Source organism: Acipenser ruthenus, chromosome 13, assembly GCF_902713425.1.
Source record: "Acipenser ruthenus chromosome 13, fAciRut3.2 maternal haplotype, whole genome shotgun sequence".
NCBI classification, from domain to species: Eukaryota; Metazoa; Chordata; class Actinopteri; order Acipenseriformes; family Acipenseridae; genus Acipenser; species Acipenser ruthenus.
Genome location: NC_081201.1, coordinates 6,102,477 through 6,117,540, shown reverse-complemented (window position 1 = coordinate 6,117,540; position 15,064 = coordinate 6,102,477). Strand labels below are relative to the sequence as shown.

General features: G+C 39.2%; 1 protein-coding gene across 2 annotated transcripts; it reads right to left on the bottom strand.

Moving 5' to 3' along the window:
* Window positions 1–2,341: 2,341 nt before the first annotated feature.
* Window positions 2,342–14,911, bottom strand: LOC117418087 (DCN1-like protein 3). Of its 2 annotated transcripts, none has more exons than XM_034030665.3 (4): window positions 14,508–14,911; window positions 8,585–8,673; window positions 6,925–7,452; window positions 2,342–3,481 (listed from the first exon to the last, which is right to left on the bottom strand). In XM_034030665.3, the coding sequence occupies exons 3-4, from the start codon at window positions 7,341–7,343 to the stop codon at window positions 2,989–2,991; spliced, it is 912 nt and encodes a 303-aa protein (XP_033886556.1). In that variant the 5' UTR covers window positions 7,344–7,452; window positions 8,585–8,673; window positions 14,508–14,911; the 3' UTR covers window positions 2,342–2,988. The 2 variants fall into 2 exon arrangements, with proteins under 2 accessions (XP_033886556.1, XP_033886557.1); XM_034030666.3 differs by having other exon boundaries at window positions 6,925–7,449.
* Window positions 14,912–15,064: the final 153 nt, after the last annotated feature.

Sequence of the window (15,064 nt, the reverse complement as noted above, 5' to 3'; positions counted from 1 at the left end):
AACAGTCAAAGATGAAATTGGGTAGTTCAGTACAAATAAACAAATAAATAAATAAATAAAACATCCCAAAACGGGTAAACCGTAAGTAAATTACAGCACAACAACTAGAGCTAAGCTAAAATAGCCACCAAAATCCACTAGTCATCTTTAAAGCAAGCTTTTGACCTCAGGGACTGACAACCTTGGTCTAATGCAGTCATTCAGGCATCCAAGTGTACACTGTTGACTGCACAGACTAATATTAAACCCTATGGTTTGCTCTAGAATTCACACAAACATGCAAACCTTTGGTTATTTATTTATCTATTTATTTATTTTAGGGTCACTTGGTATTTATCTTGCACAGAAATAATCACTGTTCAAGTTATACCACATATTATATACCTATTTATTCCTAATCCATTCTTAGACAAGAGGGTTTGTAGTAAAATTTCTATATACATAAACAATAGAACCCACAGAATGAAAGCATGTTTTTTTAGGACTGTTTATAAACATAAACCTCATCGGTAAAAGGTGCTCTGAAAAAGGAGTAAACTTATAAACCAATATGCAGTAGTTCTAAATGATTTCATGAACTACAAACTAGATCAGAACAGTCCTTAGCAATCCTTAAAGTTCTGTTAATAGGGCCCATTAAAACACACAACCAACTTTCTTTTTATTTACATTTTAACTTTGATAATAGGCAACCTCCAAAGCTGTCACCTAATTTTGAACTGTCCATCTTCTCATTTTTCTCAGCATCGCAGCAATAACCAGTGTGGCTCCCTGTTCTCAGCAAATAAAGATCATATTGGTTGAATTTACAAGCAACATGCACCGGATTTCTTCCATACTAATTGGATAAAGACTGGGTTGGTTATAAATGGTTCATAAGTTTAATTGAAATGTAAAAAATTAATTGGAGCATATATTCCATGCTTGTTGAGTTAGTTACATATGTATTTATTAGATGGGTGTTTTTACCAGCCATGTAATGCAAATGTTTGGAAGTCCAATATCCAGACAGCAAGCAATGGAGGCAAAAAAAATATGTAATTAAGTGTATTTTTTTTTTTTTTTTTACTAAGCAAGGAAGATGAAGAGAGAAACTGCTTTGGAACAAAAATAATTTGTCCTTTTTAATTTCTGTTTTGCTTCGTGCTACACAATAGCCTGAAGGTGTAATCTGAAAACACATCACTGCTGCTGCAACAGGGTTTGGAGCATGCCTGATTCACAGATGCCTTGCAAACTGGATTGTTCACAAGGCTTTTACGATACAGCGCACACAAAGTTTAGCTGTCATCAGAGATACCGAGGAATTATACTTTAGTAACAAAACGCAGAACGATTGAAGGACAATGTAGCTGTAAGAAAAGTATAACACTTTTACCCAGTTACTCCTCCCCACCCCCCAAGCATGCTAATAACCTCCTCATCAAGACCAAATGTGGTGTGCATGTGTTTACTGTAGCACTTTTGTTTTTTAAGCAAAGAAAAATAGTATTTATAAGGTGCAATGGGGAAGGAAATATACACCAAATAGGCAATTATATTTTTTTACGGTCACAGCAATAGTGCCCAGCAGGGAATGGTTTCAATTTGTTCCATATCTTAGGTAGCAGAACACTTTTTAAATCAGCCAGAGAGACAAGGTTAGGAAGCACAGATATGCCAGGCTGTCAGCCCAAGCTGACAGTGTTCTAACAAGGTTTACATTTTCTGAGATTAAAAACATCCTACAGTATTTCTGAAAATAAAACAGCATTTACCCGAAGATCTTATCAATCGTGTAACTCATTTCTTGAATTTGTCCAGAGCCCAACACAGTCCTGTTAATAAACACTTACAATGCTACAAACCTCTCGTTTTAAGGTATTTGAAGATGAATTAAAATCAAATACTGAGGAATCCTTCTAAGGCATGTCAAAGCAGCAGGGTGTGGACCAACTTCCTACAAGCGATAATGGCCTCTTAGTGATGTGGATAAGAGTTCTATTTCTGCCAGACAGTGTACATCATTTTGAAACACTGTAGACAACATGTATCTACAATAGAAGTTCATTTACTACCACTGATAACAGCCTAGATCAATCCCATCTGTATTCACTATTCTGTCACTGTAGCAATAGGGGTCTATTTCAAACATGGGTGTGATTTCCTAGCGACCTTGGTTGCACCTGTAAAAAAAAACAACCAGCACCTAAATTCCACATGGGTTTGTGCGACAGTTCTCCCCTGTGCGTCTGCATAGCTTCACAGTCCTTCTCGTGATGCACGATGTCTACACTTGACACCCACAAAAAAAAAAAAGACACTTCTTTTTGGTAGACCAGAGAACATTAAAACATGGCGATAGCAGTTGATGGTTCAATTTTAATAAATTAAAAAGTAACAGCTGTAAATGCTTAACACTGTTTATATTACTATAAACCACTGTGTTTTTTATATTAAAAAACTAAAACAAAAAAAAAATAAAATCACTTTGGTTGCAAACTGCGCTATACTCAGTACATGATCCCTCAGTTAAAAATGCATTTAAACCCCGACACTACTGCAGTTCATAATACTAAAACTTACATAAAAAGGGAAAAATAAAATAATAAAAAAAACTGCAACAATAGGTCCTGCTTTACTCTACTGTACTATTCAGAGGCAGATCTACTGGACACTGGGTTAAGACAAAAAAAAAAACGGTAATTAAATTATCAGATACAAAATAAAAGTGCTTTAAAAGTATGATACAGTATTTGGAGCCCTTTCAAAAGACAAGGCAAACAAGGGTGTTGAAAAGGATTACCCCCCACCAATAATAATAATAATAATAATAATAATAATAATAATAATAATAATAATAATAATCTTCATCAAAGTTTGAAGAGAGAAGCCCAGAGTTTACTCAATTCCAACAATAAGAGGTCTGTCTCTCTCTCTCTCTCTGTCTGTCTGTCTCTCTCTCTCTCACACACACACACACACACACACGGCTCATCACACAGTCACTCAGTCTTGCTGGTCCTGAGCCAGGCTCTCTGTGCTGCTTGGGGACTCAGTACATTTATTTTTCTCCTGCTCGACCTTTTTCCTCCTCTCCAATTCCCACTCCACGAAAGTGTCGAAGAGGCTTGGCCAGGCCTCGTCCTCACTGTAGTTGCTGAGGTCCGTTCCGATCACCTGACTAAAATTGAGGAACATGTTCCAAGTGTCTCGGGAGATCCCTTTCACCCCTGAGGGGTTCTCCGTCAGGAAGTCCAACCACTGCTCCAGGATGGAGGGGGTGTTCTGTGTGAAGACGAGCCTCCAGAGGGCGATGGCGATCTCCCGGTGCAGCGACCGCTGGCCCTCGTCGGAGTCCAGCCCGAACTGGAAGGTGAAGCGATACAGGTCCTTGAACTTGTCTTCCATCTTGGCCTCCACCAGGAGGAAGGGGAAACGTTTGTGGATCCCTTCCAAGCTGTCTGCCTTGATCGCTTTGCAGCCCTCCACAAATTCCTTCCTGTTGTGACAGAAAAAAATATATATAGTTTTTTTTTTTTTTTTACATATGTTGTATATAAAAGATTTACTAAATTAACATTTTTACAAAAAAATGAGTGCTGCACAAAACGATTATTCAGTTCTCCACAGATGAGGGCCATTGGAGTGGATTGGGCTAATTTACAGCTGCTTGGATTTGTGATGATTGCTGCTTTAGACTCTGTGGAGAACAGCAATCCAAGCAGCTGTTTCTTCACTTGTGCCACTTGGAATGGTAAATTAGCCCAATCAACACCAATGACCTTCACCTTTGGAGCGCTTACCTGAAAAATCGAACAATTGTTTCATGCAGCTCTACAAAAAAAACTGAAGACAACCCACAGAATTTATATATTATTTATATGACTACTACCCCCTACCCCCCCCCCCCAAAAAAAAATAAAAATAAATAAAGCATCACTCCAGACCACCATTCTGGAGTAAAGCAAAAACAAGAAAATATCACACTATTCATAACCACCAACACACATTCAGCAACAAGTGCTCTCTATAGGTACTTTTTTTTCAGCATATAAATGAGTAACAGATGCAAGTCTGACATAGCACAAAAAATAAGTAACATGTCCGGAAAAACAGACATTGCCACATCCTGTGTACCCAGAACATTAAAAAAAAAACATTTCTAAGAACCTGACAAGAGTTCACTTTCAGTTCCTCACCTGTTCTTCTTGAAAGTGAAGTAGGAGGCATACCCTATATAGTGCAGAGCCCTCTCATGTGACCACAGGGTCACAAATACAGGGGTCCCTTGATGCAGAAGTGAAAACTAGCAAGCCTGTGTTATGCAACGATCGTGTGATTTGCATGTGGGGCAGTCATCAGATCATCCGATAGAGTTTTTATATATTTCGAAATAAAATACTTTGGCAACGTCTGCCTTTCACATCGAGCAGTGTAGAGGGGTCATTTCCAGTCGCCGTACAATCCAGTATTTGTTCCACACATACCAGACATCCCTTAACAATCTCATCTAGTTAGAGGTTGAATTTATTTATTAGTATTACTATTATTTTAGGATACCTATAAAATGTGGAGTGGAATAGTCCTGGAGGGCTGGATTGGTTTCCAATTGCTGATTGCCAAGATCATAATGCAATTGCCCCAAGTTGTTTTTATTGTTTTAGCCTGTCCTGAATCACTGTTCGTTATGTTGTTGTTGTCATTCTGCAACGTATGGTTGCACTGCATCTGTCGACCATGCGGTTCCCCTGGGACACCTTTGAAAAGTTTAAGAAGCACAGATGCTGTTTCTCCAGAAAGAACCTCGACTGAAGTACTTATTGAAGACACAAGTGAACAAACCAGGACAGAACCCAATGGTCTCCTCTCGTTTGTAAAAACGTTCTTATGTTCAATCTGCTGCTACCACCTTTATGTCCCTTTAAATAAAAATAAAAAAAACACACACGCACAGAGACCTGGACATTTGTTTTACTACAAGATATGTGTGGAACTAGCATCATATTAATACATGCACACGCCTACAAAAACAACAGCATGTGATAATTATGTTTTTCTCTCTTATGCACCCTGGAGAGACCTCCCTATGGAGTGTGTATTTCAAAAGGGAAAGCGCTAGGCAAATAATTACCCATCTTTTGTAACTCATCCCAAACTCCCTGTCCTTTCAAGGGGTCTGGTCTGCCTTTTTCTTTTTTTGGCTGACAGCATTGTTAGGCAAGACAAATGTAACTACAAATCCAACTGTATACCAAGCAACAGCAGAAAGTATATACTGTATTAAAAGCTTTGTATTTTGTGTTGAACACACATTCCTGGTTGAAATGATGTACTGCAAAACCTACACTCTGTACTGTGTATTTGCATGGAAAGGGAATCCTGGAACTACATTATAAAAATCTGCAAGATCGCTCAGTCCTTATGGGAGACGCTGTGCACAATGCTGGGGTTACAGATGGAAAAAAATAAAACAGTATCCATGTTATCCCTTCTACCTGAAGAAAGCCACACTTGCTGTGTATGTGTGCTATATATGGAGATACTGTACAACAGACCAATATTTATAAAAACCTCTGACCTATTCCTTTCAATGTAATCGTGGTGTGTGTATTGTTTGTAATTGCTCTGCAATTGCTGCTGCAGCAGTCAGCATGTTTAATGCTAATGTACAGTAAACATACTGTCCAATTAGCTCAGCCACAGTTCTACTATGCTTTACGGTTTTATATTTTTGATTTTGGGTTTGATAAACAACATAAGTAACATTGTTTTAGTCCGACTAAGTATTATGACATAACATCAGCACACTAGTTTAAAGTTAAATGCAGTCTTCTCTAGTACCAAGTTTTTTTTGGTTTTTTTTGCAAATGGTTTTCTTATTGGTGTATTTTCTTCGCATTGCAAAAAGTATGCACTCAACTGTTGCTTGCTAGAGAAGGCAGCCTGCCACAGTGAAACATTTGATGTCTCAGTTTGGCACCATTGATGTAACAATTAGTCAGCAGATGTTCATGTGGGGCGCGATTTATCAAGAAACCTGGAAATGCATGAGTCACAACTGGAGAACCTCTTACCATCTAATTAGCCATTACCACAAACACATCTGCTGGAGAAATGTCTTTATAAATCCACATGACTGAGTGCTAAATATTTTCATGTAGGCTTGGCATTTGTGAGAGACACATGGCTGGTCAAGATGTTTTTAAGCCTAGCTAGCTAAACACTGGGCCCCCAGACCAGGATTACAACCTTTATTAATAGAACCAAGACAGAAATATAAATCAAATGCTTCTAATTTAAACATTTAATAAAGAATACATATTTGTTATTAAGAAGTGTTTGACTTATTTTTAATTATAATGGTATATTAATAACATGTTGCGATCTTACTGTACCAAACACTGATTTTACAAGCTGAATCCCCAGCATTACAACTGATGTGGTCTGCTTTGTTTCACAGGCAGTACTCAATAACAGCATTAATGTAACTTTTGCACTCTGCAGACTTTGGACCAACAGCATTTACTGTATGCCCCGTTATCTTTCTTTCTTTTCTTTTCTTTTTATTGCAACATGCAATAGGCGGGTTACAGGGTAGTTAGAAAGCAATTTCAGTGCAGGGAAGCAGAAAGCTTTCAGTCAGCGTCTTGAAATGCAACAATAATTGATTTGCAACTTCACCCGTTTGCAAGTGGATAACCAAATATGCACAGGGTTAATACCATGGGAGAGGCTGCATGTAGGGATGAACTGATTACATGGCAACTTTACCCCATGTACTAGAAATTGGTAAAACTGCCTAGGTGATAAAAAATAACTGTCTGCTTATGTTGCCAGATTTATTTGAAGACTTGCGAACAAAAAGAGTTTGGTCAAGAACACTTACTGTAGCACTTGTTTCCATGTACTTGCGCCAAACAGAAGAGTTTAAAAGCATCTTACCTTGTAAACTTGCACATGGTAGCTGCCTGAAACTTCCAGGCCAGCACTAGCACTCTGAACTCCGCGGGGTCCACACAGAGGTCGTCACAGAAGCTCTCCATTCCCTCCTCCAGGATCTCGTCTTCCTGCTCGTCCTTGTATCGCTTGAAGAGTTCCTCGATCCGGTGCACAGAGAACTCGTCGCCGTTGGAAACCAGCTCCTCCTTCCGAGTGTCACCTGACGGGGCTGGAAGTTGCGTGGCCTCGATCACCTCCATCTTCTTGGTGCCGTTGGCAAGGAGGTCCCCAGAAGCTTTGCCGGGGCTCAGCTCCTCCTTGTGGCTCTTCTTGCCTTGCGACTTGCCACCAGGCTCCTTGTCACCACTCTTGCTCCCCAGCGAGGAAGACGGGTTTTTGCACTTGGTGACACACTGGCCCATGGTGTTGGAAGCAACAGCTCAGAGGCAGGTTTCCCACCTTCAGGCGAAACTCCCTCTCGTCCACAGCCGCTGCTGCCCTGCTGTACACCTCAACATGCCATCGGTGCTGCTGGGGAAATAAGACTGTGTTACTTCTTACAGGTCTGTTTGTGACGTTCACTTTTTATCTACAAGATATAGTACAATGAAGCAAATCTTGATTGCATTCATGAATAAAGCCGTCAGCTACCAGCCTTTGTCCACAAAAGTCCACATGATTGCATAACAATGGCCAAAACCAAACATAACCTTGGTAATAAATGTATCACTACAACCCTCAAAAATCAGTTGATATTTGTAATAATTTTGTCTGCACAATTGGGCATCACGTGTAAATCTATATAAAAGTCTATGTAAAATAATTTGTACACTTTATATTCCCATATAGTATAGTGCCCTGGATGCCATGGCATTGAGTTTGATCTGATGAAAAAATGGAAACCTGACTTCTTGAAATCTCTTGTAGTGACACACTTATGACAGTATAGCACAAACAATACCCTGACTGTGACAAGTAGGGTGGCAACGCTGGCAGCATTAAAAAAAAGAAGTTTGGACTTGAGGTCCTGTCGGCAATTTATATCTGCCTATTTTTTTTTTTTTATTACAGGTACTTCATTGCATTCTATAGGGAAATGTATGGCTCCATGCTCATTCAAATACGCAAAACTGTGAGAGTGCCAACCATGGTTTATTTTTCCTATATTTCATAGACAAGTGAAGGTTCCTGCTTCCTGGTAGCAAACCATTTCCTGTGCAATGAGTTGTATTTGATCCCTAATAGTACAAACTGCACCTTACAGTCATTTATAGCGAGTTTCAAAAATAAAGCTTTTCTATTGTGCTTTCTGCAGGGTCAACTGCAGAACAAATGCTTTAGAATGGATCAATGGCCATTGTGAAAGCACTGTCCGCTTGTTGGTACTAGTTTGTTTTCTACATGCTTGAAAAATGAAAATGTTGCTAATGTACTTGGAACAATCAAAACTCTCAATCTGGATTTAAAAAAAGTGCAAAAATAAAAAATATTTTCACACAAGTGCAACATGTGTACCGACAGCCAGAAAATCAACTTGAAATACCAGGTTAAAAATCAGCCTAGTGTGGTTTCAAAACACTTTGTGAACTATGAAACAATTCCACAGAAAAAAAAGTCTATTTGAAAACAACTCATTTATAAGGAACAAAATCAAAATACTTACAAAAGAGTCTTAATACAGATTCCTGATGTGATCGCTTCAGAACATCACTGCCCAGTGTTGGTACGTTTAGGTTCACCTCATATGAATTTCTGAAAACACATTAGAAATACTCATAGTAATTCACTGTCTGATGGAAGGATTCCAGCAGAACTCTTAACACATAGGCACTGTATTCTAAATACAAGAATATCCAATTGCCAAATGATATAGACCTACATAAAATAGGAAGGACAAAAGTATTGGAACTGCTATACATGACAAGGTAGACAAGGCTTAACAAATAGTAACCTGTACTGGAAGTACCAAACAATACTAATTTCTAAAGCAATAATCAAAATGCCACATGAATGGGCATTGTTCAGCATTTAAGTGTGACAAGTACAAAAGGTTTAGGTTTTGATTTGAATTAGTTAAGATAAAATAAATGGCCCCACCCCACCCCACCCCATTCCTTCCCAAGTCTTTTATAATTCATGCAATATAAAAGAATTAGTTATTAATACAACTAGAACTCGAGCTAATTAGTTAGTTATTAATACAACTAGAGCACTAGTACATTATCAGTTAAAATAACTTGCCACGGTATAACTCAGCTGTATATCAGTTTTATTTAGACTATTCATTGGCAACGGACCAGGTCCTAAAGTATATAACTACTTCCTTGTATGACCAGCTTTCCAATGCATAGGAATGCTGGTGATAATGTGCAACACAGTAATATGATCTGATGAACATTCAACAGCTACAGTAGTCCAGCAACCAAATGATTGCTCAATAATACAAACAATTGTCAGACTTGTTAGTTTGTCTTGGTTATTCATCAGTGCCACCAAAAGACTTAAGGGTAGTTTGCTGGCAACAGAGGAATCAAAACATATATAAACATTATATATATATATATATATTTATTTATTTTTATTTTTTTTTTCTCTTTTTTTTTTTTTTTTTTTTTTTTTTTTTTACTTTTTGGTTGGTTCACTTTGGTATGCAAGTATTTATATTGCCCTAACGATGTTAAGGGGTGGCAATAAATCTCCACTAGGTGTAAACACTGTTTGTATTACGGTTAAGTATTACGTCCAAATGAGATGCAAAGTCCTGCTGGGCTCAGTCAAAGATCCACCTGAACAGCTGAATGTCCCAGCAAGAGGAAAGAGGAAGCCACGCTTTCCAGAGGGTGGGAAGAACACGACAGTAGCGTTGCTGGCAACGTCACCTCAGGGCTGCAGGGAGTCAGCTGAAAAAACAGCAGTAAACCTGGCAAAGCATGAGCCTTAACATCCCTCCATTCATCAGTAAACAGCGTGGGAATGGGGTATTCAAACACCAGGGGCGGGGCTCTTCTGGCTGTGGTATTCAAGAGGACACCAGCACCAATACTGTTTAATGACTGGAACGTCATTTCTATTTGACCAGAGTACAAATCATTTACAGTACTGTGTGTGTGGGGCTGGGCTGAGGTTTCTTTAATCCCCAAAAAGTGCCACAGAAGTAACTACAGATAAAGGTATGGAAGATTCACCACACACTATAAAACCCTATGGTGCATACTGCAATACAAAGTGAGACCAAGGACCACACATTATTACATCAATTGGAAACAAATATGCAGACCATAGCATGCCTACTGTATAAAGGTAAATATTAAGAGCAAGTCTGACTCTGTGTTCAAGACACTCTACAAAAAAAAGGGTCCCTTTGAGGTATATCCAAATTACCACGTATCTGAAGCATTAAAAAAACAGCAGTACTGTCCTTAACTGTAAGCAAAAAGCAAAGGGTTGTCCTATTTTTAATAATATTTAGATCAATATGCCACAACGAGGTCTGCGTCAAGACTTAATACTGCAAGATCAGCTTTGGTGTCAAGTCTTCAGCTGTTCGCAACACGGCAGTAACAAAACACCAAGTGCCTCAGACTATAATTAAAGCAATTATCTCCTATTTGACTGTGGTAGTCTGAGGGGTCAAATGTTAGCACTGCTGTGACCTGGAAAGAGGCACGCTCCAGTAGATCGAAGTCCAGTTTATCGCTGCTAAGATTACAGGATGTGCCAGATTCTGTTTTTTTGAAACAGCACAATACATAAAAATGGTATTTAATCATCAGGCTCCGAGACCTTTTAAGAGTTCCCAGCGGTTCTGTTGCCCAGAGAAAATTTCACAAGACAGGAGAAGGATCCTGCACATACCGCACTATACACATCAGATAGGAATACCAAGTACTACTATATTAGCTCATACAGTATTTGGTGAAAAAATCTAATATACCCTGCCACCCCACTCCCCCCGCCAAAAAAAAAAAGTGCATAAAAGATTTAATAAAAAAGACATCATATACACAGAGTATATATAAAATACTATACCACAACATGTTTTCCCTGAAGCTTCATACATTCATTGTGGTTGAAAAATGCCACACAGTAGGCCTAACCTGTTAACAGCCGGAGGGCAGAAGATACATTAAAGCTCACAGTACCATTTCTATTGATCACACAAGCACTCCCGCAAAATCACTGCAGCTCCCCATCCTGGTTTCAAATCCTCTCTCACATGCCACCCAACATCAAATATATAAAATGCATCTCATTTGTTGGCACTGTTCATTTTCAGTTTGGAACAGGTGCTGCATCACTAGAAAATAGATTTGCCTTCAGATGTATTTAGGGCCAGCCTAATTAATTGACTAAGGTTTGGCTTCAGCACACGAAATGGGGAAAGACTTTTCTATTGCATCTACATTGCTATTCCTACCACTACTGGACAGCAGTATTCAAAACTCGCTACAACTCCAAGACTAGGTATGACCAAGTTTGTTACAGTAGTCTTCAATACTGTACTACTGACAAAACTTTGATGATTAAACACCTGCATAGCAGGATCACCACAAAAATCTTAGGATTGCGATTAAAATCAGGTATGAATGACTCATCGTTGCAACATACACCATTTTAATGGAGTGGCAGATTCTGATTTTCTTGATTGCAGTAGGTACAGTATAAAAAATCTATATTCTGACAAACAGGACTCATTGTTTCTTATAGCAGAAATTGGACACTGATGGCAGACCCTCATCTCTCCCTACACCCCCACTTGACCTCTCCGCTCTGCCTGCACTAGAAGACTGGCTCTACTTCCTCTCTGCTCCCCTGCCTCCAGAGCCCGCTCCTTCTCCACCCTCGCTCCGCAGTGGTGGAATGACCTACCTACATATGTCAGGACCGCCCAGTCCCTGACCACATTCCGGCGCCTCCTTAAGACTCACCTCTTCAGACAGCACCTGTAGAACTCCTCTGTTTTTCCCCTGGGACACTATCACCCTTCCTTAAATGCGCTTTATTTGCTCTTATCTGCCCCCTATTTTACTGCATTTAATCCTGTACTTCAGAGTACTGTAATCTGCCACTTGAAATGTATTTGCTTACGATTGTAAGTCGCCCTGGATAAGGGCGTCTGCTAAGAAATAAATAATAATAATAATAATTAAATACTCCACGACGCCCACCTCTCCTCCTCAAGCAGCAGAAGCAGATTAAAAAATTTCCAGAATTGGTTATATAAAACTTTCTGTTCTTGAGGTATAAACTACTGTATACAGCTGGAACTTCCCTCTGCCTTCCTAACATAGCTCCTGAGGAATCCACTTTCATGCAGGGAGCTGCTACAGTAAACTTCCTTATTTGAGGAGACACACAGGGATTTTAGCTGTGTCTCGACAGCAATCTTCCAGATCATGTGGCTCTTTTGTTCGAGGTGTGGTTGAAACTCAGAGCTTAGTAACACTGAATTCCTGGTAGGGTTTGGTCCCAGCCAGTGCCCATACATACTGTACTGTAGTGCCATGCAAACAAGCTTAAAAACAATATAGTGCTGGCTGACACATCATTTTGTACAGCAAGTGCTACCTAGATATTGTGCAATTCTGGCTGTCAGCAAGGTTCAGTAGTAGGCTCAAGAGACTTGTTAATAGTATTACAAGAAATCTTAAAGTTGTACAAAACGCAACAGGCTATCACATGAAAAACATAGCTTATTGTAGACGAATGGCTTAAAATGGATCAAATTATATTCAAGTAATGTTATTACAGACTTATCATACTACTGTAAAAAGAAATTCAATTTTATTTTTGACAAGCCTGAGTACTGTATATTTGTTTCAAGGCAAGCTGGACAAATCTGGATCTGAAAAAGGACAAGGTTACTACATTTTAAACTACTTACAGTACAGTACTGTAACCCTCCTCAAACCTTACCCCTGTGCTGTATGGAAGTTATGGCCCCCACATTTATCTAGTGAAAATGTTACCATGACATTTCAATTTATTTCTCAAGACATTTCTTTGAGAGCTATTCTAAGATTAAACAGCTTCCCATCACCCCTGATCCACCCACTTTTCTTCCTGAACAGTGACGCTCCTGAATTATTACCACCAAAATATATACATTTATATACACACACACACACACACACACACAGGATATCATTTATCATTATTGAGATTACTCACAGAAACTAGATTCCTTGTTGGGTGTTAAAGCACCATCAGTTTGCACTGTCAGTTTTCATCTACTGCTTCAAAGGTCAAGTTACATCAGGGTGAAAGTGGTTCTGTCATTTAACAAGAAACTGCCTTGCCCAAATGACACATTGTGCTAGCCCTGAAAGTGAACTAGGATGTGAATTGCTGAAGAGTTTAATAATTATTCATGCTGCAGTCATTTCACCACTTGTTACCTAATGCGCATCCAAACTGACAGGTATTTCAGGGAGTGAAAATTAGCCTAAAGCCTGCATCAAAAAAGGACCGGTAAAGACAGCTAGAAAAAAAAGTCACAATGGATTGTGTTCAGAACACTGCAGTGTGCTGTGCTTCTCCTAGTAGGGAACAGTACCCCATTCTATTGTTGTGGCCATTTCTGTCACTCTCAGTCGCGGAATGACCTCAAAAGACCTGTAAACACTGCACACTGGTGCCCACAGCATTGTGCACTGGAGCTTTCACAGCACAGTATATTCTGCATTTTGTGTTGCTACTGGTGAGGTAGCATGTAGGCCAGCCAAAGTCATAGAGTAGCAATAGCTTTATTATGATTTTCCATGAATTATTATGAATTTAAATGCTATTGATTTTAGCATACTGGTAATTATGTGGAATAGTTTTATACTTCTTAAAGCCACTGTAAAATCTGCCAAATGTTTCCTCAAACACACTGGAAGCGACTCAGTTTATCATCTGTGCAACGAAAAATTCAGCAACAATCGAGCCAGAATAATGTGATGATCAATTTCGCGGATTGGCAGTGTTTTAATGATTGGCACAGTGTGAATATTTTTGCAGCCTCAGTACACTACAGTTTGTATGGTAGACAATGAAAAAATGAACAATTAAATATATGCCTTTATGAGCGAGATTTTAAAGACTTTTGCATACTTTCACATTTAGGTGTGGGTTTGTTTTGTTTTTCAAACTCCTCGTCCCCCGATAGAAAGCTGCAGAACTGTACTAAAACCTAAATCCATCATTCAGCGTACAGCATTGCTACACCGTTACAATAATAAAAACAAATACAAAAACTGAAGCTTTGTGACAACCTACACAAATCACAAGAAAGCATTATGAGATGAATACTGTGGTACATCATCATCACAGCAAGTCAATAACTTACCTTAACTTATTTTGATGAAATAACATAGCCCTTAAATAACAAAAGACCAAAATAGATAAAACCTGGGTTAACAAGAAGAACAGCTATGTTTCAAAATTCAGAGGTAAACAGAACATATCAAAGCAAAACAGTCAGGAGCTAGTGTTTTGTTTGCGATCGACATAACGTCTCATTTATCGCGAATCATATGTATCATATCACCAAACTGGGGGGGGGCGGGGACATAAAAGTCAAAAATAAAATCTACTTTTCTCACCTTTTAAGCAGATGGAGGTATTATATTGTGAAATATCCACTCATCACTTCCTACACATCGGAACCGAAGTCCCAAAAGGCTAGGCAACGGTAGAGAGAGAGGCTTCTTGTTCAGCAAAGATATATCACCTGTCTATCGCTTCTATTTTTTGCTTTCGACTTTTTGTATGAGCCTGTTTCCTCTCAGCTGCTTTAGTTTTTAAGGTGTGCTGTAAAGATAATAAGTTAGCGAAACCTGCCAGTGACGGAGTTTAGCACCGTATTGACTGGATATTAATGGGAATTTGCCCTGCATCACTTCCTGCAGACCACCACTGACTGACAAGAGACTCAGCTGCCTGCGTTCTACGTCACAGAGTCGTGAGCTCACAGAGAGGTAGCGTCACTGCTAAAGCGACCGACTTGGCTGCTGTGTGGTTGACGTTTAACTTGTGTGTAGCCACGCACTAGCGACGAGATACCGCAAATGAGGGCTTGTAATGTCTACTCTAGTGGTTTTGGGGTCTTGTATATGCGTGTTTATTGAGCTACACTTTCACCAACGCATTATATCTCATT

Bases quoted from the DNA above. Each gene is read 5' to 3' on its own strand.
- LOC117418087 (XM_034030665.3), bottom strand. From the start codon at position 7,343: ATGGGCCAGTGTGTCACCAAGTGCAAAAACCCGTCTTCCTCGCTGGGG. The intron at 3,482-6,924 runs GTAAGATGCTTT...CTGTCACAACAG, and splicing joins ACCATGTGCAAGTTTACAAG to GAAGGAATTTGTGGAGGGCT.